Source organism: Belonocnema kinseyi, chromosome 4 (assembly GCF_010883055.1).
Source record: "Belonocnema kinseyi isolate 2016_QV_RU_SX_M_011 chromosome 4, B_treatae_v1, whole genome shotgun sequence".
NCBI classification, from domain to species: domain Eukaryota; kingdom Metazoa; phylum Arthropoda; class Insecta; order Hymenoptera; family Cynipidae; genus Belonocnema; species Belonocnema kinseyi.
This window is the reverse complement of record NC_046660.1, coordinates 115188894-115212954: the sequence shown is the minus strand read 5'-3', so window position 1 is coordinate 115212954 and position 24061 is coordinate 115188894. Positions and strand designations below refer to the sequence as shown.

At 35.1% G+C, this 24061-nt stretch overlaps 1 protein-coding gene across 1 annotated transcript in view; it reads right to left on the bottom strand.

Moving 5' to 3' along the window:
* LOC117170487 (testis-expressed protein 2) overlaps positions 1 to 24061 on the bottom strand; it is a 37047-nt gene that overhangs the window by 7694 nt on the left and 5292 nt on the right. The window contains exons 2-6 of the mRNA XM_033357209.1: positions 9765 to 10965; positions 1583 to 1849; positions 1257 to 1452; positions 495 to 1012; positions 182 to 254 (exon numbers count right to left, since the gene is read on the bottom strand). Of these exons, the coding sequence (XP_033213100.1) occupies positions 182 to 254; positions 495 to 1012; positions 1257 to 1452; positions 1583 to 1849; positions 9765 to 10965 (2255 nt within the window). The remainder of the gene's footprint in view (positions 1 to 181; positions 255 to 494; positions 1013 to 1256; positions 1453 to 1582; positions 1850 to 9764; positions 10966 to 24061) is intronic.

Sequence of the window (24061 nt, the reverse complement as noted above, 5' to 3'; positions counted from 1 at the left end):
TTTCTCATCACTCTCGAATTTTTTAATGCCTCCCCTGAATTTATCAGATTTAGGAACCTGAAATTGCAAAAATTTTAAGATTTCTCTTAAGCATTTTTTGGGTCGTTACGAGATTAAGCTCGGACGCCCGTGATTTATTAAAGCAATTCTTCACCATTTTATTGTTCAAAAAGTAACTTACACTCTGAAAGTACTTGCTAGCTGCTAGTTTATCCATCATACTCAGGAATTTTCGACCAGAAGATTGAGTTGGCCTGGAAAACAAAATCTATATTATAAAAATCTGTATTCATCTGATCAAAGCCGTAGCCACGTGGTAGATCCACAGCCTCCCCCTCCCTCCGAAATTCTTGAAGCATATGCATAATATGCATTAACTTTACAGAGTATGCCGCTGCAAATGCCCCCCCCCCCCACTTAACATTTTATTTCTGGCTAAGGCCTTGCATCTGATCATTCTTTATTCCGTCTATTAAAAAATATCTAATACTCACGTGGATTCTCTCGAGATGCTAGGCACTGCAAATTGTGCGCTATCTTCGTCTTCAGTCGAAGTTTCAGGACTATCTTCCACATCACTATCGAACATCGGAGATCGAGCTGGCTTAGTTTTTTCCAAGTCCAATACATCGTTGGAGCTCGAATTAGTAGAAACAGAACCCGCTCTCTTCAACTTCATGAGATTTAATTTCGTTTCTATGGTCATGGTTAAACATCCTTCATATGAAATATCTAAATCGAACCATACTCCTCTCTCGTCTAATACAGGTTTCGTTGAGCTGTGTATGATTGGGGCACCCTGCCCAATCACTAATTCAGAAACATGTAAGCTTTCCATGAAGTAAGGAAGTTTTATGTTCGACAGCTTTCGTTGTATCTTCTCTTGTATGAGGTTTATCGTATCTGGACACTTATGCATATCAAAAATTATTCGACCGAACAGAGCATTTACCCACACTCCGTCATTTACTACTGAAGATGGAATGGACTCTAAGGTGAGAGTCGATTGATTCTGAAAAAGTTAAAATCTTTTGCTTACTGTGAAATATATTTCTTGATAAAAAGATTTTTGTATCTACAATAAAGGGAAACTGGAATTTTCATTCCTTAAAACAAATTCATTACTAAAATACTTATGATTATTCAAATAAAAATAATTTAACTGAGTTCAGAAAATGTAGAGTTTTTACTTTTGTCAAATGTGCATTATTTCCCTTCTAAAAATACTTCTTCACAATGAAAAGAAAATTACTTACGTCTGTGTATCGAGCCATGTAAGCAGTGTACGAAATCTCTGGAGGTATTTCAGAAAATATACTTGATTGTGCAGAATTTTTTGTTTCATTCGCAGCCGCAATTGGCGATAAATTTGCAGATAACGTTAACTCCTGTGCAGACGATATCGAACTTCGTTTACTGCTTACACCTGATGAGAGGGATAATCGTCTAAACCTGTAAATAAAATATTTAATAAAATCATTACAATTTTAAAACTACTGATCGGCCCTGAAAATTGTGGTTCATTTTGATAAAAATATTATACTAGAATTAGGTGTAAGAATATGAAAATATAATGGCCCACCAGTCCTCTTTTTGTCGATCAGTTCTAGCAAAGACAAATATCTTATGCTTTACGTCTTCAATTTCTTCTCGACTATCTTCGAACACATCTTTTATATCTTTTGATTGAGATAGATCATCATCAGTTTCCTCTTCTTCCATGATAATTTTCTCGCTTTCAGTCTCAGTTTGTCGAGTTTCATCATCCGAAAAATTCTTCAGAAGGGTACATTCCGTTAAAGCATCTTTGCTACAAGTTATGCAAATGGGGTACTTCTTACTCCACCTCCTAAAATATCAATTATTCAGTTTTGATCAATAATGCAAAATCATTAAATACGTTGACATTTAAAAAATTCACAATATTAAACAAATTTCTAAACACTATTCATGCTCGGCACAATATAATTTCATACAAAGCGCTGTGAGGACGTAGAGTCGTATTAAATGGATGCGTTGATTTAATATTTGTTTTGTATACACAGAGACAAATTTCGAGAGATTGATACTCGGCACTGCTCCTTGATTTTATCACGCTTTGGCGCGAGAACTAAGATCTCAGAACCTGCTTTTAAAGCATAGGTCTCGAAGTTTTAGGCATTAGGCCACGCTCCTTTGCTTTTAGGTCTCGAATTTTATGCTTTTAGAACATAGAGTACAAAACTTTAAAGCACGTAACAATTGTAGCTCTAAAATCAGGCGCTTCCGTGAATCAATCTCTAGAAATTTTTCTCCGTGTAGAATAAAATTTGTTTTGATATTTTGTTAGAGGAGTTTAAAGGCACATTTTAGAACTCGTCCCAATGGACACACTCTATGAGGATGAATGGGACTTAATATTTCTTGTAAAGGTGGGCCATAGTCCTCACATGTGGTTTATATTAATACATGTTGGTTTGTTGACTACGTTGTTCACGTCGGAGTTTATTTGAACCAGTTTGGAAGATATAAAAGGATGAATAATAAAAAAGGACCCCACACAAAATCAATGGAAAAAATGTCTCCGTCAAATTGGATGAAACTTTCAGAAAATGATGTTCATTACAAAATCCTATGATTAGTTTCCGAGCTATGGGATCTAGAAGTACCAGATTTTCAAGTATCCTGGGACTATGCGTAGAATAAGCTAGAGATAAAACTTAACGTACATTAGACTTTTTATCAGGTTTAATTATTAGAAAAAGGATATTTATTCATAGTGTGAAGCCTCTGTCTTTAAAAGAAGGTATGGAAAACTCTAAAAGTTTTGGAAAATTCTGGAACACTCGTTTAAATACTGCATTTCGTAGACTATTTTAACCTACAATGTGATATATGTCAAAATAGGGGTTATATACATCAAAATGTTACCAAGAAAAGTTGTAGGGGGCAAAGGGGGTTACGCAAAGGTAACAATAACTTTGACCTTGAATGCCCTGCAAGATTATAATAACTTTTTGAATTTTCTTGAAAAATCGAAAATTCAAATTTTGACAGCATAAAAAAATAATGGAAAATCAAAAATGGCTAAAGGTTGGTGACCTCAGCATAAAACACTAACCAGGTATTACTCTAGGTTGAAACTAATCGCCCCATCCCCTCATTAATCGAAGTTTCGTGAGTCACTGAGGTTGGGGATATAATTTAAAAGTTAAGAAAAGCCATAGCGGAAGAAACGGAAAGGTTTCGGAAAGACCGCGTCAGAGAGATTTCGGAAAGGGTTCGGAAAGAGGTTCCTTTCTGATACTTTCCGAATTGTATGGGAACTTTGCTTCCGATTTCTTCCCGAACTTCAAGCTATCCCATTAACCTTTCCGATTTCTTTCCGAATGTCCCACTCTCCGACATCTTTCTGATCATTTCCGAATGTCGTCGAGTGTTTCCTATTTCTTTCCGAATGTCGCCGGATATTTCTGATTTATTTACGAATGTCTACCCGCTTTATTCTTTCCGAATTTTTCCAATTTCTTTCCGAATCAAATAAAAAAATATATATTTTCGTAAAAACAGTTTATTTTTATCTTCCAAGCCTTTTAAATTGCAAAAATCATATTCATTCCTGTTAAATCCAGAAAAGATGATTCCTAAACACCTAGAAATAGGAAAATTCTATAACTCAGACAGGCTTTTTGACTTTTGTACATCACGTAAATTATTGCTGCACATTATCACGTTTAAATATTCCAAATTTCGAATATTCAATTTACCCAAGTCTCATTTGTAATCACTACAATTAGTCATTGATAAAATTCCTTCTTTGAATGGTAAAAATAATACACTATGAAATATAAATTGCACTGAGCTTGATTAAATGATGAAAAGCCAAAAGAAGCGTCACTTTTATCGATTTTCATGTCCACAATAAAAAACAGGGTTTATTGAAAAAGCAACTGAACACAATGACCTTTTTTACTGAAAGCACTATGGGAAATTAGGAATATCCGATATTTGTTGTGATTTTAATAAAGAATCTCTGGAAAAGCTCTGATAGGATCTCATCTCTACTTGTCCCCAGCGCCATTTTGATCTAAGATTGTCGCTTACTCACTCACTCAATCGCTTTCAGTGTTGCGATCGATAGCCCCAATCGATAGTAAGCATTCGATTGCACTAATACTTGACTGAACCGAAGGAATTAAATCTCATATATTTGAAAAAATGTCGTTAGTGCATGTCAACCTCTGCCAATGATAATAATGATTCTTGTAGATCTAACCCAAACATAAAACCACATTTAATTGCTTTGTTTCAACTAATGTTTGGTTCAAAATCGAATTCAGTGCAATCGAATACCTACCATAATCGATACGAATAAAATCGACGAAATAAAATGGCGACCAAAGAGACATTGATAGTGATTTTCCCAAGATTTTTGTTTAAAATCATACAAATATTCGGATATACTTTATTTTCCATAGTGTTTTCAGTTCCACATTCTTTTGAGCAGTTATTTTTGGAGTAACTCTTGTTTTTTAGTGTCAATATAGAAATGGAGCCAAATAATGCTTCTACAAGTCCAGCTTACGACCAATTATATTCAATAACTAGATTGAACATTTTTTACAATACACAAATAATAACAATAACATAAATATATGTGAAAAATAATAAAATAGTTGTCAAAAATTCATAAATTTAGGTCTCTATACCTCCCTTTCTTTTCATTCTTCTTGGCTATCATGTTCTTGTCAGCTGGTTCCGAAAATTCGATAACGAACATGGTTCGCTTCTCGAAGTCAATAAGAACCATGTCTGACCTCGAGCGTGCAATAGAAACAATTGTCGAGAATATAAAGTTCCAGTATATGCGGCACTTCCCATTCTCGACACTTGACTCGATTTCCCTAGGAGCATTTAGAGGAGCGATATTAATGTTAATGTCGTAAGAGTGACAGAGATGGTAATTAAGCACTCTTAGTGCTGCATTGTGCTCGGGATGTGCATGGCACGCCCTGTAGCTATCATCGGGAATGTCTTAGCTCAAAATTTGGCGACGGTATATTAAGGTGGAAATGACACCGTCTTGGCATGCCAAAATGAAACCCTCCGTACCAGACTGCAATCCGAGCGATTTAAGGAAAGCAAACGTTAGCTCACGCGACATTGACTGATCCTCCATATTTCTATGGAAAATACCGTGCATCCTCTTATCGAGGAGTTGTTCACGATAGTTTTTCTCTTGTGCTTTCTTAATCCGGGCTTTCAGGAGTGAATACTCGAGATAGATAAGATTTGATGCATTTTGCTCACCCCAACTACTGAAGTTAAGTCCGAGTGTTTCAGCAGCCTCCTCCGCTGCCTTGTACAGAAACGCTCCTTTGCCCACTTCTTCGTGATTCCTGGCCATTTTAAGAAGAGGTTCTCTTCCATTTGGAACTCTATGTGCTGTACCCAGAATAATCATGTTGTGAAGACATTCAAGACTCAATATTCCGCGACCCCCTTGACGGCGGGAGATGTACAGTCGCGGAACAGAAGACTTAAGATGCATGCTTTTGTTCATGTGCATAACCTTTCTTGTCCCGATATCAAGGGATCTGAGCTCGTTCTTCGTCCATGGAACTACTCCAAATGAATAGAGTACTACCGGGACGGCAAGCATGTTCGTTGCAGATACTTTGTTCCTCGTCGACAGTTCGGAAAACCGAATTTCCCGGATGAGACGTTTGTATCTGCTTCGGAGAGTATCCTTTATAGATGTCACATCCTGATCGTATAGCGCTTCTATCAATGAGCTCAGGATCTTCAGGGATGCGTTTAAGTTTTCCTCGCTTCAAATAAACCTTGGCGCATTTGGCTAACCCAAATTCCATTCCAATTTCCTTGGTATATCGTTCGACAATCCCTAGTGCTAGATGTAGTTGCTCTTTGATTTTAACATACATCTTAAGATCGTCTATGTAAAATACATGAGTGACCTTGTACTTTCCATCTGCAGGTTTGCCGCACAAGTACCCGTCGGAATGGCGAAGTTCTAGAGATAGTGGCAATAATGTAAGCCAAAAGAGGAGTGAGCTCATGGTGTCGCCCTGAAAGAATCCTCTCTGAAAGGTGACCTTGTTAGTTGTCACACGATTTTTTCCTGATAAGATAGTAAATCTGGTTTTCCAAAGCGGCATCAATCTCTCTATGCACCTAACGATTTGAAGATGAACCTTTAAGCTTTCCAAAAGACAGATGATAAGTCTATGGGAAGACAGGTTCAATTGCCCGAACAATCCTATCATTTAGGATAGCTGTGAATATCTTATACAGTGTGTTCAGAAAAGTGATTGGCTTGTAATTCTTCGGGTCAGCTAAGTTGCCTATTTTCGGCAAGAGTATTGTGCGCACTTCCACCAACCACTCCGGTATCGGCTCTTCCGACTTTAAATATGAAGTGAAAATACGGGCCAAATGCTGATGGGTTGAAGGAAACTTCTTCCATCAGAAGGTTTTGATACAATCTAGTCCCAGTGCGGAACAGTTCTTCATCCCTCTCAATACTTTTTTCACCTCCTCAGTAGTGATGGGTGGGCATTCTGCATCAGGTTTTATGAGGGCATCACACAGCTCCGGGAAGCTATTTATATTTTCTGAGTCTTCGTCCAGTGTATGCTGCACTTCGTGGACTTCTCTCCAAAATACTTCGACCTCCTCTGGTTTGGGCGGGTGGTCGACAGTAACTGGAGGGTCTTGGAAGAGTCGAGATGGGTCAGAGAGAAACTGTTGATTTTCTCTGACCCACCTCTCCCTCCGCTCTAGACTTCTCTCAGCGTCAGATAGTATCCGTATTCTCTCAACAATATGCTGCCTGAGGGTCAGCAGCTTTGACTTGTTAAGTGTGTGATAACGAGTCCGGAGTTCGCGCGCGAACTTTCGAACCTTGGCGGTAAAATTCCTGCCAGATGTGATGTAGTCAATCACACACTGAATGCGGAACGCGTACTGTCTTGCCCAGCCTATCTATATGGCAAGTGGATGCATTCGTCTTTTGGCCTTATGATCAACCGTTGGTTTTTTTTACGGTTCGCATCGGCCAAAGCCCGATCATTAGGTTTGAGAGAAACCTTGGTGATGTTTCTCCGGGTCATAAAACATCGCTTTTCCTCTATTGGATGCCTGCTCGCGGTTGGTCTTCGTGTCGTCTCTCTTTCTCTGTTGCCGACTTGTTCTAGCTGTGATAGAGTAGGTGTTCCGCTTACATAGCCCCTTTTTCGGAATAGTTCGGCATGGTTTCGCCGACATTGCTGCGAAAAGTGCGATAGCTCCAGGCGTTTCTTGCACCACAGAGCATGCAGTCGTGCATGTAACCCTTATTCGGAAATAAATCGGAAACGTTCAGAAAGAAGTAGATGCAGTGGGACACTTCGGAGAAAGTTCGGAAACACATCGGAAACCTTCGGAAAGAGAGGACTTTGGAAAGAAATCGGAAGCAAAGTTCCCATACAATTCGGACAGGATCGGAACGGAACCTCTTTCCGAACTCTTTCCGTTTCTTCCGCTAGGGAGGTAAGGCTGATGTGTAGACCGTATGTGTAACGTTTAAATAGTAAAAACATAATTGGAGATGAACAAATTCAGTTTTTGAAAAACCGGCAGAAATTGCAATCAAATGTTTGATAACAAAATTTTCTTCAAGGAATAGGGTTGTTTCCAAAGTCAGATATAATTTTTCCAATAAATGGATCTTATAGTGCATACAATTCTAATGATAACAACGCCCATAAAATATTTTTTAGATATTGTTTACTATTTTTAATTTAATGTTGAAATGTGAATTTTCTATCACGATGTCGATTGGTCGGATTTTCCACCAAACACAGCTCACGTGTCAGTGATTCTTCCAATATCTTTTTCTGTGCTGATGTTTTCTTTGGTTATGTGGACATCGAAAACAGAAATCGCAAAATATTGTTTCAAAAAATGTCAAAGGAGGGGTTCGTAAGAACTAATAGAGAAAGTCTGCCAAAAATAGATATATTTATGGTATGTAGAAAGAATTAATTAAAAAAGTACTTAAATGCAGTCATGTTTACTGAAAAATTCGTAAATATGTAAGATTTTAAAATGTGTTAATAATTGCACTTACTGTTTTCCTTTAACATAATACTGACTGTTTAACAAAATATTACAAAAGGATAATTTTTTTTGCCACATAATCATTAACAAATAAAGCTATCAAATAAAAATAGTCTGAATTATTAGCAGACCGTGGCCTAACCTCTTTATCATGAGTTTGGCATAGTCACATTTATAGATAATTATGAGAACCTCTGAATCACGTGACAACTTGGTAAGACCAATTTGAATAAGTGTTTTACCGCCTTCGATTTTTATTCATTTTTTTCTGATGAACGACACAAAAGAAAAAAATTATAACGCACCTTCGATTCAGATTAAAATTATGTATTAAAAAATTATTTTATCTAAAATCGCGAAACAACCCTATTCGCATTTTTTAAACGAGACAATGAAACTACGTCTGTTTTGATAGCAATGCCTGTTATGAATTGTAATAACATACCTTTATAGAAAAGAGATAGAATTTAAGGGACAAATTTGACTGCAAAGCACGAGATACGTGATGAGAATGTGTGTTAAACCTTAAAGCGGAAGAAGCATTAGCAAAAGAGAATTTACTATAACCATATTACTATTCTCGATGCTTTAACCTTTAGTTTTAAAAAATGTGTGCACAAGTGTGCGGAATATACAAAGACCAAGCGCGGAGCGCGAGGTAAATACATTATCAAGCGCAAAGCGCGAGAAAGAAGTCGCGCGCCCCAGGCGCGCCCAAACTCGCGAGCCGCGCGCGCAGCGCGAAATGAGGATATACCCGCGAATCGGGCAGATTTTTTTTTATACTTTGGCATCAAATTTTGCAGTTGTCAACGAAAACATATCGACTTTTCAAATTAGTATCTCTATAGGAAGTTTTTTGAAATTAGAGGGTTAATTTAGGGTAGGTTCCACATTCGCATGCAACTTTTTATACTTGTAACATGCAATGATGCCAGTTTAAACCTCACAAACTTAATTTGAAGCCTTGAAAATTTAAATACATTAAATGTTAAATTTTTTAAGATAATATTGCCTCAATCTGATCACCTGAGAGTTAAAGGATCAAATTTAGAATGTTTCCAATACAATATTGTTCTATTTTAAATTGTTGAATTTTGAACTGTAAAAATGGTTAATAATAAATTGTTCAATGTAGAAGGCTGGAATTTCGGAATTATTATGCAATTCTGAATACTTCAAAGTTAAAACGACTCGATTTTAAATGCATTCTTCTGGAAAATTGTTCCATTCGAATTAAACGCTTAAATATCAATTAACTTAGTCTCGAATACTACAATTTTGAACATGTACATTTTGAAGGTTATATTTTGTAATTTTTCATTTGAAACGGTTTCAATACAAAATTATTGGATTTTGAAGCATTTCCCCAGGTTAAATGTTTAAAATCTGTGGCCTTCATTAAACAAATTTATTTTCAATTTGAGTTGGTATAATAAGGCAGTTGAAATATCTTTCTGGAAAAATGAAAATAGCAAGAAAGTAATATTTGTTTTACTTACCGCTAATTAAAATTCTAATTCTGGCTATAAGAATGATAATGCTAAAAAATTAATTCAACTTTATTAAGCTACCTATATATTAAATTAATTTGAATCTAAATTACTCAAGAACATCGTGAGGTGAAACAATAACACTGGCAAAAATACAGAAATTAAACGCACCTTCTTCTAATCAAACCAGATGGAAGTAACTCCACCGTCGATCCAGCCAAGGAATACACCCTTTTTTTGGTGAATTTCGCTTTGTAATTTGGTTCGTCCCATATAGCTCTTTTAGGAATTTTCGTTTTAGTCTCCATGATTTGTAGAACTTGACCTTCCAGTCTGAAGAACACTGACTTTGTTCTTGCCACGTGATAATTTTCAGGTCTATAACTATACGGTAATTCGTTTAGCCAGCCTTCAAATCTTTCCAAAATAGCGCATTCCTCAACTGCGGGAATTTCAAGTACAGCAAGGGCTTTCTTTTTTGGCGGTGTTGTCAAAATTTTTTTAACCCAACTAGATACTTTTCTATAAATAAATGAGACAAAAAGTCCTAGGCAAACACCTTTCGTAAGCTCAGAGAGCGGTACAAGATACAAACACAACAGAACAAAAAGGGACACGATTAAATGGTAAAACAGAATATTTAGAAACTGGGTAAAGATCTGATCTGCATCTGTTGGTTCTGAAATTGCAGCTCTTAAGAAGTTTAGACAAAATTCCTTGAGAACACTTCCTATCCTCGAGATGCTAAAGTCCACTCTGGATTTTTGTTTTGATGAGTTGGCACTGTGTTCAAAGTCTTCAAAATGCTCAGCAGCTTCTATGCCGCTTTCCACGCATTTTTCATCAAGATCTTTGGTTTTGAGTCCAGTCTCAATTTCGTAAAAACCTACGAATCTAGAAGAATTAGCCCTTCTGCGTAAAATTGGAGAAAGGGATTCTCTCTCTTGCCTTTCAGAGGTGCTTTCCTCCGTAGGAGTGAGGTCCCCTACATTTTCGGAATCACTTACGCTAGAATTATCTCTACTTCGACGTTTTTTTTTCTTTTTCCTCTCGCTTTTAATCTCGGAAAGCTTCTCCTCAAAAGTTTTTGTAATTTTTCCCCTGATATCTGAAAGCATTTTCCAAGGATCCGAAGGTGGAGTTCCTTCGGATAAATTTTCATCCATACTGGCTGATCGTCTTTCCAAACTACTCTCAAAAGATTCTGAGTCATCGAATTTATCTTTGACGCACTTGGAAGGGCTACTTTTGGGAGACGACTTTTCTGATTCTGGAGTCTGCTTGTCGTCCTCTGAACTGGGGTATAACTCCTCCAGTTCATCATCGCTGGCATGGTAACGGATTGAAGGAACGGATGTAGTGATTGCTTTCCCTAAAAAAATATCAAATAAAATGTCGCGAAAAATAGTTATACACATTTTTTAAGTATTTTAATAGCATCTCATGATAGAAAATTGGAATAATAGTATATTACATCACAAGTAGAGTTAGACAGGTCTTTGCGGTGCGATCAATGTTTGCAAGACCATGGTTTTTCAGGTCGTCCTTGCGAACATTGAACTCCACTTGAGTACCTCTCTAGCCCGAAGAGTGATGTAATATACTATTAGAGCTAAAACTTCAAAGAATATGCGCTATAGATTTGAGATTGTTGCAAAAACTTTCTTATGCCATGCCACAGGTTAAAATAAAGGTACAAAATTCGAGATATTTTTTTTTTTTTTTAAACTTCTTATGAAGTATATTCGCTCCAAAAGGTCGAAAATATCTCTACTAAGGGTCAATTGACGCATAACTTAATAAGCTTCTCAACATGTTTTTAAAAAATGTCTCTCTTAATTTTGAGCGAGTAGTGACGTTTTAAAGTCAAGTTTCAAAGTTAGAGAATACAGTGTGTGTTATTCAATGGCCACTTGTGGAACTAGTAACTGGTCAGTGTGACGACGTTTGGAACTAGTAATCTGCCAGCATCTGGCACTATTCAGTAAAGGGCTATCTAAACCCGGTTAAATAAAATCGGTTTGAAACCGAATGGGAACCCAAAAAAATGCCGTTTAGAATCTAAATGGGCATTTAACTGGGTCTAACTGAGTTTAAGTAAGACAAACTTTATACTCACTGGCTACGCCCGGGTCTAAGAGGATTGTACTGGGGAATTGTGAACGAGTTTAGTGTCAAATGAACTTGACACTTTAGTGTCAAATGAAAACTGGGTTCTCTATAGAGGTTTTTGTAGAACAAATAGGAATTTTTTTGTCCCTAAGATAACTGAAAGTTCTTACTCAACAAAAGATCTTTGCATGATTCAATTATCTGATGCTGCTTAGATATTGTGAGCCAATAAGGAAAAAAATCGATCGAGCCCTTTTTTAAATTTAAATCTGGATTTTTCTTTCTTCCATTAAAAATTGTATTCATAATTATTTTATTATGCGTGAAATATGCATTTAAAAAAGTTTCCATACATTTTTGTGTTGATCGAAAACTGAAGCTGATATGGCTGTTTTTGTAGCGCAAATGAGGATTCTTCAGCGTTAAGGTTTTTGAAACTTTTTATTTAACGATAGCTCTTTTCAAAATTGAATTCTCTTTTGCCAGCCTTCAAGCTAATATTGAAAAAGTCGTTGAAAAAGTTATAAAATGCGTTGATCATTTCGCAATTAAAAATTTTTAAGTATTTAGAACTATGCATGTGCAATAAGAAATATTATAATAGATTTTTAATTTTTTTGAGAAAGAGACACAAACAGGAATTTTATTTACTAAACTGCACATGCTTCAAACACAGCATGCCGCTTAAGGGGCTAAGAAATTTAAAAATTCGGGTGTTAAAAAATTATTTATTTTGGCTCTTGCTCCGTCGACTCAGGAAAACTACGACAATGTACCTCTATTGTGGTCTGCGTTGAATATACATAACTTTCAAGAAACTATTTCAAGGATAGGATTGTTCTTCAACTCTTTGTCATTCCGTTCTCTGTCGTACCGATGATGCCGGTAATACTCCAAAATAATTGTGGGCGAGAATAGTAACACAGATAACCTCAAAATGCACACATATCAAATTTAGAAAAATTAAATTTTTTGACTTAAGGCTGTTGGAACGGTGCGCCCAAAAATGGCGAAATCCATGATACACTCAAAACCTACCAGCAGTCAATGATAATTCGGTTTTGAGGCTATAAAAATGAACTCCGAATATTTCCCCGTCACCAAAAGGGGTTCCATAGTTGTGGGATATGCGGTTGCTGTCTATTTTTTTGAAATAAATCGGGTAAAAGCTAAACAATGAGAGTAAAGTGGTTAATAAAAACATACGAATGGAGGCCAAAGTGACTGACAGTTGTTTGGCGCTGATCGATCAACGTTACTTGATCGTACTACCAGCATGTGTACTGTCGGTAAGGCTGCTCTTGGCGTGAATTTTAAATTAGAATAAAAATCCGATTTGTGTTCTTTATATTGTAATTGTTTCTTGAAATGTCTTACTTGGCTTCGGAATAGGAAAAGTGTGAAAAGTGATAGAAGGATGCCGCCGTGAACTCGCTGCTAATAAGTGATAATATTTTTTCAAATTAAAAATGTATTATTTACTGATTTATTTACATATATTGTTGTGTTGTAACGTGCAAAACCAAAAATGAAAACAACGCATTACGTAGAATCGTATCAAAAAGGTAAGTATTATACAGCCTATTCTCGTTTTACAGAACACTAATATTAATCGCATAAATTTCTTATTGAAAATAACAATATCTGCAGATTTTTGCAGAGATTGAAAAACATTCGTCGTTTCAATATCGAGATATAGAATAGAAATTATTGTGCACAGAAGAAGTCGAATTTAGTAACCATTTTCGCAGGAAAAATTGTCAAAAAATTATCAAATTACTATATTGCCGGCGCTTACTTTTTACAAACTATTTTCTACGCCCTGATTCGCGAAGATTCAACATTCTTAGATATCGAGACAGTGCTCTCGGAGAGATTCAATTCAGAAAATTAATTGTTGTATTATTACTACTATTATTTAATTAAATTAATTAAATTAATTGAATCAATTAATTTAATTTACTATTTAATTAAATTAATTAAATAATAGTAGTAATAATAAAACAATTAATTTTTTGCATTGAATCTCTCCGAGTGCACTGTCCCGATATCTAAGAATGATGAATCTTTGCGAATCAGGGCGTAGAAAATAGTTTGTAAACAGTAAGCGCCGGTAATGTAGTTATTTGCTAATTGTTTGAAAAAACTTTCCAGCAAAATGGTTACTTAATTCGACGTCTTCTGCGTAGAATAATGATTTAATTGAATTATTTGATTAAATTAATTCAATTATTAAATTAAATTAATTGAATCATTTAATTTAATTAATTGAATTATTTAATTTGATTTCATGCATTATTTAATTAAATTTATTTAATTATCTAATTTAATTAATTAAATAATATTAGTAATAATACAAAAATTAATCTCTGCAAAAATCTGCAGATATTGATATTTTCAATAAGAAATTTATGCGATTAATATTAGTGCTCTGTAAAGCGGGAATAGGCTGCATAATACTTACCTTTTTAATACGATTCTACGTAATGCGCTATTTCCATTTTTGTGTTGCACGTTACAACACAACTATATATGTAAATAAATCAATTAATAATACATTTTTAACTTGAAAAATTATTATCAATTATTATCAGCGAGTTCACGGCGGCATCCTTCTATCACTTTTCACACTTTTCCTATTCCGAAGCCAAGTAAGACATGTCAAGAAACAATTACAATATAAAGAACACAAATCGCATTTTTATTCTAATTTAAAATTCCAAGAGGAGCTTTGGTCTCCATTCGTATATTTTTCTAAACCACTTTACTCTCAATTTTTAGCTTTTACCCGATTTATTTCAAAAAAATTAGACAGCAACAGCATATCCCACAACTATGGAACCCCTTTCGGCGACGGGGAAATATTCGGAGTGCATTTTTATAGGCTCAAAACCGAATTATCATTGACTGCTGGTAAGTTTTGAGTGTATCATGGATTTCGCCATTTTTGTGCGCACCGTTAGCATGTTCGCTATCATTCACCAGATTTTGAAGACAAAATCTTTATTATTGTAGTTAAAAAGCCGGAGGAATCGAACACTGATAAAATATAATTCAAATTTTAAACAATTAACAAAAGTTACGTATCTGAAATAATTGAAACCCGTAGATTCTGAATTATTATGTTTTAAGCTGTTAACATCGAAATTTAAAAAATCTATTTCTAAATTTTTATCTGAAAGCATAACAAATGACCCTTGAGTGTCGGCTACTCTATTGAAATAGCCTCTCTGCCTATTATTTATGATCGAATTCTTATTTTAATTTCAACCTATCTGATTGGTATTTATGATCGTATTTTTATTTCAGTTTCAGAAAGGACATTTTAAAGCTTCCAGACAATTTAAACGAGCTACCTGGACCTTTTAACACATCTACCTGAGAGCCTTGAGGATCTTTAGCATATACTCTGAGATTTCTATCGGTACGGTTAATTTAATGATTGTTTAATTTATTACTTTAAACAAATACATCATATTATTTGTTTAAAAATTATATTTGTTTAATTCTACTTAATCGTATTTTTCTATTCTGAATAGTATGATTATAATTCACCACACTTTTTCAATCAGCAACGAAATATTTTTATGAAACGTAAAATAATGTCTTTTACAGAACGCAATCATAAAAATGGCGAATTTTCATACCTAAATAACTAATCGAAAAAGTGCGCGTTACGAGCGATGTCCGGCGGTGCATTGGATAAGTTACAAATGAGGGTTCAGTATCCACGGTTTGACATTAGAGTTCGAAAAAGAGCTTGATTTGTGCGTCTCTCTGTATTTTCATAACGCATGAGAGACCGTGGTTGACAAAGAAAGAGAAATTTATAGCGGATTGGTGAATCGAAGTTTTTAGTGAAAAGTGTAGCTTGCTATGAGAGTAATTTTAAACAGAAATATAGTTTTAAACGCCTTTACATCATTCATGATTTTATAATGAAAACTATCGTGCGTGCCTTTGCCAACTCAAAACGCGATTTTGTCTTCGCAATGCAGGCATGAAAACACGCCATTTATGCTTTTGTTCTGAAAAATATAGTGCGTGACTCCTGTTAACTGATGGCTTGCTTTTCAAAACTGATTACAAAAACATTGTACTATTGCAATTCATCGGTCGCGTTTGCTTATCGTTTGCAACTTGCAATTCGCCTACAAAGTACACAATGTGCAAGACCTCAAATTACGATTAAAACGAGGTCAATCAGTTTTCGTTTCATGGGGAACTTAAAAAGAAGTCGATTTAGTCGTACTCAAATTCGAAAAAATCATATGTTTATTTTCTTAATTTCTCATGCATTTCAGTTCAACATACAATTGATAGATACTATTCATTGCTTTCTGAAAATTAACTTACAATTAGCAATTCAGTCTTTCATTAAGTTATGTTTTGAATGATATGGCCTCCATTTGTGCGAGCAATTTTTAAATCTAAGAACAAAAGATAGGTATACTTCAAATTTTAGCGTTTTGCTAGTGTGTAGTTAGGAAAACTTACTTGAAAGATAAAAAGATATAGACCCAAGATTATCACTATAGATAGGATTACAAAATAATGCAGATAATCTAATGTTTTCCTTCTCAGATACCGAAGTTTGCTATGAGATATTAAGTAGACAAATCCATGTTTAGATACAAAAAACTCTACAATCTAATATTATATTCCAAAGACAAATTACATGTTGAGAAATAATAAATACAACCATTTTTATTTAAAAAATTTCAAATTATCTGAAAATTATTTAAAAGGAAAAAACTCTCATTCGGTGCCCGGTGGGGAAAAAATTGTTTGGAGCCGGTAAAAGTCATAGAGTACGATTTCTTGACCACCGTTGAGTCGCACTGGGAAAAACTGTCATCTAAAAATGACACCGGCTCCCAACAGAGCCACAGTAAATCACACCCTTGGCCGCGTCTCATGAATGTCAGATAGGTGGCCACAGGGCACGGTGAGATTACAAGGAACGGCCGGCGAAACCGTCGTGTCTTGAAGACCCGAAGGGACTCAAGGATTACAGCTTTCTGCATCCATCTCGCGAGTGTCTTAGTATATTTTTGGCAAGCGGGTATGCCTTTAAGATTTCGAACCAGTGATGGTTTCGCACCTGCGAGAGCACCGATCACAAGGACAATTACTTCAATCGAAAATATTGGGTACAGTCGTTGCAGCTCTCTTTTAATACCTCTCCTCCTTTTCCCTCTCCTTAACAGTGATGCTGTAGACGGCCGGAGCCGAGAATTCGATCACGTAGATAGTTCGTTCCTGGAAGTCTTGGAGAACGATGTCAGGCCTCGCGTGTTCGACAGAGCAATGTCGTGTCCGACACAGTAAGCGAGACAAAAATGGTAATAAAGCACTCTTAGGGCCGCATTATGTCTGTGCAGATACGTCGTTCTCACATGAATGGAACACCCAGATAGTATGTGTTGTAGGTACTCAGCGTGTGCATTACACGCTGTGCACCAATCACTGGAATCTTATTGACATGAAATGCGGCCACGATATACTAAGGTGGAAATGACACCGTCCTGGCATGTGAAAACGAAATCCTTTGTACCGCAAATAAGACCTGCTGATATAAGAAAAGCAAAAATTTGCTCCTTTCACAAGCACTGTTTTTCCGAATTTCTGTAAAAGTTTCCATGCACTTTTGTCAGATAGCTGTTGATGGAATTTGTCCACCTCAGCTTTCTTTACTTCGGCTTTTCGAAGTGAAGCATCTAGATGAAGTAATGCACTTTCCTTGCTCCAGATGTTAAAATTCAAGCCAAGGTTCTCGGCCGCCTACTCCGCGACTTTGTAAAGGAACGCTCCTTTGCCAATAATCTAAACGTCCTGCCCATTTTTAGGGGACGATCTCTGCCATTTGCAACGATGTTATCTGCTCTTCAAACAATTCAATCATGAGGACATAAGAGATTCAGAAGTCCGCGTACCCCTTGACGGTGTGAGATGTATAATCGCGGAACAGACGAATTGATATTCAAGCTCCTATGCATTTGCAGGATCTTACGTGTGATGATATCAAGGGCTGTAAGATCCTTCTTCGTCCATTGAAACACCCCAAACGAGTAGAGTAGAACCGAGACGGCAAGCATGTTGGTCGCAGATACCTTCTTCAACGCCAACAGATTTGAGACGAAATCTTTAGAAAAAGAAGCTTACATCTTCTTCAGAGAAACTCCTTCATGGATGTTATGTCCTGAATGCGGATTTGAAGTACGCCCAATTATATATAAGTCACTCTAGTGTCAAAATGTCTTATAACACTTAAATCCAAAAGCTCAGGGTTACATACGCAGAACGATCTGATGGGCTAATGCTTCTTTGTAGACGGACCTGTCAATTAGCAAATTCTCTCGGCAGCCTGCTACACCTTTTATCGAGCCACATTGTTCGTAAATCTCTTTCCATATAGTCTTAATACTTCAAACAATTCTGTTGTTTAGGAGAGCTGTAAAGATCTTATAAAGTGTGTTCAAACAAGTTATTGGCCTGTAATTATCTGGGTTGGACAAGTTGCCTTTTTTCAGTAGGAGTATAGTGCGTTCTTACACTAGCCACTGCGGAATGGACGTTTCCGTCTTTAAATATGATGCGAATATGCGTGCTCCTAAGTGCTTTTTGCACCTCGTCGGCAGTGATTGATGGACATTCATTCTCAAATATTATAAAGTTGTCGCAAAACTCCTTAAAGCAGATGACATTATCAGTATCTTCTTTCAACTCCAGTGTTCTCGGGATTTTGTATACCTCTCTCCAAAAAGTCTCAACCTCATGAACACTGAAGAAGCGCCAAGAGTCAGCAAGAAACTGTTGATTTTCCCTGATCCTACTCTCCCTCTTCTGTATTCTCCTCTTGCTTCAGATAACACCCGTATTTTGTCAACAATATGCTACTTGATTGTCAGCAGCTTTGACTTATTCAGTTTGTGATTGAAACTCCTCAGTTCTTAGGCGAACTTTCGAACCCTTTCCGTGAACGGTCCACCAGATGTTATGTAGTCAATCACACAACAAACAAGGGACGCATTCTGTCTTACCCATCAAATCTTCTTCTTCTTCAGTTTATGCAAGCGTCTCTTGGTCTTTTGATCACTCGTCAGTGGAGGAATCTACATGTCAATGCTCCTCCTTAACCTGAAATCGTTATCATCTCTCAGGAAGTACCTGCTTTCCGCGGTTGGCACATGTCCAGTTTTCAAGAGGTAGACACTTTGATTTCACAATGAGTGATGCGAAATGTGCTGAAGCTCTGGGTGTTTCTGGCAACTAAGAGTGTGCATGCGCGTCATAAAGCCTCCTTGAACAGGGATAATGCTGACATCGTAGCAGTCTAGCAAGTTATCCTTCAGCTGATTCGTCCACTCAATGTAGGCATTGCGCCGCACAGTGGGAGGAAATGCACTTTTTTCGTTTAATAATGTCCAGAGCCTTCAATTTTGGTCCGATTTTTAATTTTTTTAAATTAAAGTTCATAAAATTCTGAACAGCGTGACGCTCTGAACATTTGTCTCTTCTACTTGTTTATTAATAATTTTTTCACTCAAAGTACGGAAAAACTGAAATTTTTCACATAAAATTTTTTTACGCTTTAATAACTGATTAGTTAAACTTTATATTGTCTTAAATGAGTGTTTAGGGACTCATAGAATACAAATAGTTTGCTCATTAGTCCATTTACTTGTTATAAACCAATTTTATGAACAAATTAGCAACTAATCTTATTATCGGTAAAAAAAAATTTCTGCTTACTAAAAGTGCTTCATATTGATATAGGAATTATATATAATTACAAGCCCAATTTAAAAGTATATAATAACCATTGTTATAAACAATTCTTATGGCAAAATATTAAAATTTCAGATTTTTTCAAATTATAATTTCCTTCAATCGCCAGAACGACTTCAGGTATTTCTTAAAATAATAAATATTTAATAATATTTGATAAAATATAACAATTTTAATTTTTGTAAACAAATTCAAAATTTTGGCCCTTTCGCATAGATTTTTTTTGTTTTTGCACTGAAAATGTTTTTAGCTATTGGATGAATGACTGCGAGTCACAAAAATATTAGAAAAGTTAACAATAACAATTGTTATAAATAATAATTGTTATAAATAATTCTCGTGATAAAATATTCAAATTTCAGGTTTTATCAAATTTGATAAAACCTGAAATTTGAAAATTCTCGTGATAAAATATTCAAATTTAAGGTTTTATCAAATTTGATAAAACCTGAAATTTGAATATTTTATCACGAGAATTAATTATAACAATTATTATTTATAACAATTGTTATTGTTAACTTTTCTAATATTTTTGTGACTCGCAGTCATTCATCCAATAGCTAAAAACATTTTCAGTGCAAAAACAAAAAAAATCTATGCGAAAGGGCCAAAATTTTGAATTTGTTTACAAAAATTAAAATTGTTATATTTCATCAAATATTATTAAATATTTATTATTTTAAGAAATACCTGAAGTCGTTCTGGCGAATGAAGGAAATTATAATTTGAAAAAATCTGAAATTTTAATATTTTTCCGTAAGAATTGTTTATAACAATGGTTATTATAAACTTTTAATTTATTCTTTTAATTATATATCACTCCTACATTAATATAAAGCACTTTTAGTAACCAGAATTTTTTTTACCGATAATAAGAGTACTTGCTAATTTGTTCATGAAATTTGTTTATAAAAAATAAATGGACTTATGAGCAAATTATTTGTATTTTATGAGTCCTTAAACATTCATTTAAGACAATATAAAGTTTACCTAATCAGTTATTAAAGCGTAAAAAATTGTTATGTACAAAATTTCAGTTTTTCCATAATTTCAGTGAACAAATAATTAATAAACAAGTAGAAGAGACAAAAGTTCAAAGCTTCAAGCTCTTCAGAATTTAATGAACTTTAATTTTTTTTAAATTAAAAATCGGACCAAAATTGAAGGCTTTGGACATTTTTGAACGAAGAAAGTGCATTACCTCCCACTGTGCGCCGGTTCGTCGTTATGTTTCCATCTAAATTATTTTCAGCACTCCGAACTCTAGGGTGATCGAAACTCTTTGCCGCCCCATGGTCGGTTTCTCTGCGCGTTAGATCGTTTTGAACCGCATGTACAACATTTGGTGGTTTGATGAATAGTATTTTCACTGGATAGTACTTTAACCCACATACATGAAATATAATATATATATATATATACATGTCGTAGCCCACTAGCCGCACCAGTTGATTAGCCGACGGTATATTGCACCTGCTCACGTTCGTACAGTGGACGGATGAAGGCAACCAAGAAACGACCAGTCTGCTATTCGACTAGAGCGTTTCAGCCCAGTGGACGACTATGCATCTGGTTCATCATATAATTTAAAGGATTTAGATTTTTTATGTTTTCCATTTTCTGAGTGAAAAATAATAAAAAGAGTTCCTATTAAAAATGCGAAGACTTATACAATTTATATTATGTAGTTATGTTACACGAAGTGTGTTAGTATGGAAATCTTAAATAAATATTTATCCGATTCTTAAACTAGGCAAGGAAAAAGACAAAATAATATTGTGTCTTTTTTCAGTGCTTTTTTATTCAATATAATTAGAAATAAAATTACAATCTTTAGAAACATCACAGGAAAAGTTTTTTTTTTAATCTTTTGTTTTATTTTTGTTCATTCATTACAACAAAGTGTGCAATTGTAAAAAATGAATTAAACAATAAAGTAGCTTCAAAAAAACTATTTCTGCTGAAAATAGGATAATTATAATTAAGAAAACTACAAAAAATACGTGATAAAATTGTTAATTTTATACTGACTATTAACTGATGAAAATAGTTTAACTGTCCCAGCTAACCGTTCAGCTGGATTTCGTCTTCCAAGAAAATACAGCTATTTCACCTAGATTTTTATTCGTTTTCAACTCAATTTGCCATCTAGAAATAATCTAGTAAAATTTGCCAGGTAATTTCTAGATGGCAAATTTAGCTTGAACAGCTAAAAATCTAGGTGACACAGCTATATTCTTTGGAGGACGGAAATCCAGCTAAACGGTTAGCTGGGACAGCTAAACAATTTTTTTCAATGTTGCTCAATAGGCCTAAGATATGACTGTCTTTTATGAACAATTGAACATTGAGGCAATATTAATATTTTGCGGTGACATTTACATTTTATCTGAACAACTCGCAGTTGTCACTGCTGCCGTTGAGAAGCAGATCTCTTCTCCAAAAATGGAAGAACTGACATACGGCTACGTTCGATTTTGAACTATACAGAATTTTCAGTATAAAATTAATAGTTTTATCCCGTATTGTGTATAGTTTTCTTAATTATAATTATCCCGTTTTTAGCGGAAACAGCAGTTTTTGAAGCTACACGGAGCGACCGCGGCAAGACCTGCCACTGCTTTTGACACGAGCAGTTAGTGTCAAAATAAAATTTGTTAGAATGGCAAGAGCCACAGTTGTCAACGCACTGACCGCTCGATAATTCTCACGAGCCGCTCGTGCTAATGGCAACAGCAGCGCGAGCTCGGTAAGTGTTGCGCTTAGACCGGCCAGTTCTTGGGATTGACAATAATCTCTCGTGTCAATATTCAAAAGCGCGTGGTGTCAAATAGCTCTAACGTTAAGTGACAATCGCGCTTGGCGCTCGACCATTCGCCGCAATACCAAATTGGACTTTTTACTAGTGGGAATATAAAATTAAAAGTCATAAAAGTACATGAAGGTTAGGTAAGATGGGGTTCGAACTTAAAAAAATTTTTTTCTTTATGGGCGAAGGTAGAATGTCTCATAATTCTTTACATTTATCAAATGTATTATCAGCGCATAAATATTATCATTGTTTTAACCATAAAAAAAGTAAACAGATTTTTAAGGTTAAATGTGATAAAAAATTATATACTCTGATTTATAAACAATTACGATGTGCATATGCAGGTTCATTCATCTCGATCAGCTGATGCTGCTCATGGCACAGTTGGTATATTGCGGCGAACGAGTCAAGCGAAAAGCGCGGTTGTCACTAAACATTAAAGCTATTTGACATCACTCGCTATTGAAAATTAACACGAGAGATTGTTGCCAACCCCAATAACGGGCCGTGCCAAGCGCAACACTTATCGAGCTCCCGCTGCTGTTGCCATTAGCACGAACGGCTCGTGTGAATTCACAAGCGGGCAGTCTCTTGGCAACTGTGGCTAGTACTATGAAAACAAAATTTATTTTAACACTAACCGCCGTGCCAGAGTTTCTCCGTGTAGTTAATTATTTAATTTACTTTGTCACAATTGTACATTGATTGATTAATTACAAATTAAAATATTTGTGGGTTGAAATAACATCGATTATCATATTTTAGTTGAAAATTTGGCTATTTTATTAAAATCTCATTCAATTTGGTAGAAAGTTCAACTACTTGGTTAAAATTTTTTTTTTAAATTCATATTTTCGGGTCAAAAGCGCAACTGTCTTTTAGAAGATTGATATTTTTAGCTTGCCAATTCTATAATGTAGTAAAAAAATTTTTTCTTCATTGGTTCAAAATTCGGCTCTTTGTTTCAAAATGTATCTCTTTGTAAAAAAGTCTCTTTTTTTGGTTGAAATAAAATCAACTATTATATTTTTCCTTGAGAATTAATCTATTTTGGTTAAAAGTTCATTTATTTTAAAAAAATTCTAATATTTTGGTAGAAACTTCGACTAGTTTCTTGAATAAATCGAACGCTCTCGTTGAAAAGTGTTGTTTTTGGTTTGAAAAAATACCTCTGTTTGGTTAAAAAAATTGTAATACCGGGTTCATCTATTTTTTAGAAATAAAAATTATCTTTCTTGGTTGCAAATAAACTTTTTTGTTGAAAATTTCTCTTTGTGGTATTAAATACCAACCTTTTTTTAGAACATTACTTGAAAATTACTTTTTGAAATGTTTTTTCGATGATGTTTCTAAAAATTGTAATGTTATTTCTAATTATCTTGAGTAAAAAAGCACTGAACAAAAGACACAATATTCTTTTGTACTTTGCCTTGCCTATTTTAAGAATCGGATAATTTTTTATTTAAGATTTCCATACTAACCCACTTCGTGAAACATAAATACATAATTTAAATTGTAAAATTGTATATGAAAAACAAATAAAAAATCTCAATCCTTAAATTATATATGATAAACCATATGCATAGTCGTCTTCTGGGCTAAAACGCTCTAGTCGAATAGCCGAATGGCTGTTTGTTGACTGCCTTCATCCGTTCACTAAACGAACGTGAGCAGATGCAAGTACAGTCGGCTATTAAGCGTCGATTAGCCGACTGGCCAGTTAGTCGGTTAATCGACTGGTTCGGCTAGTGGG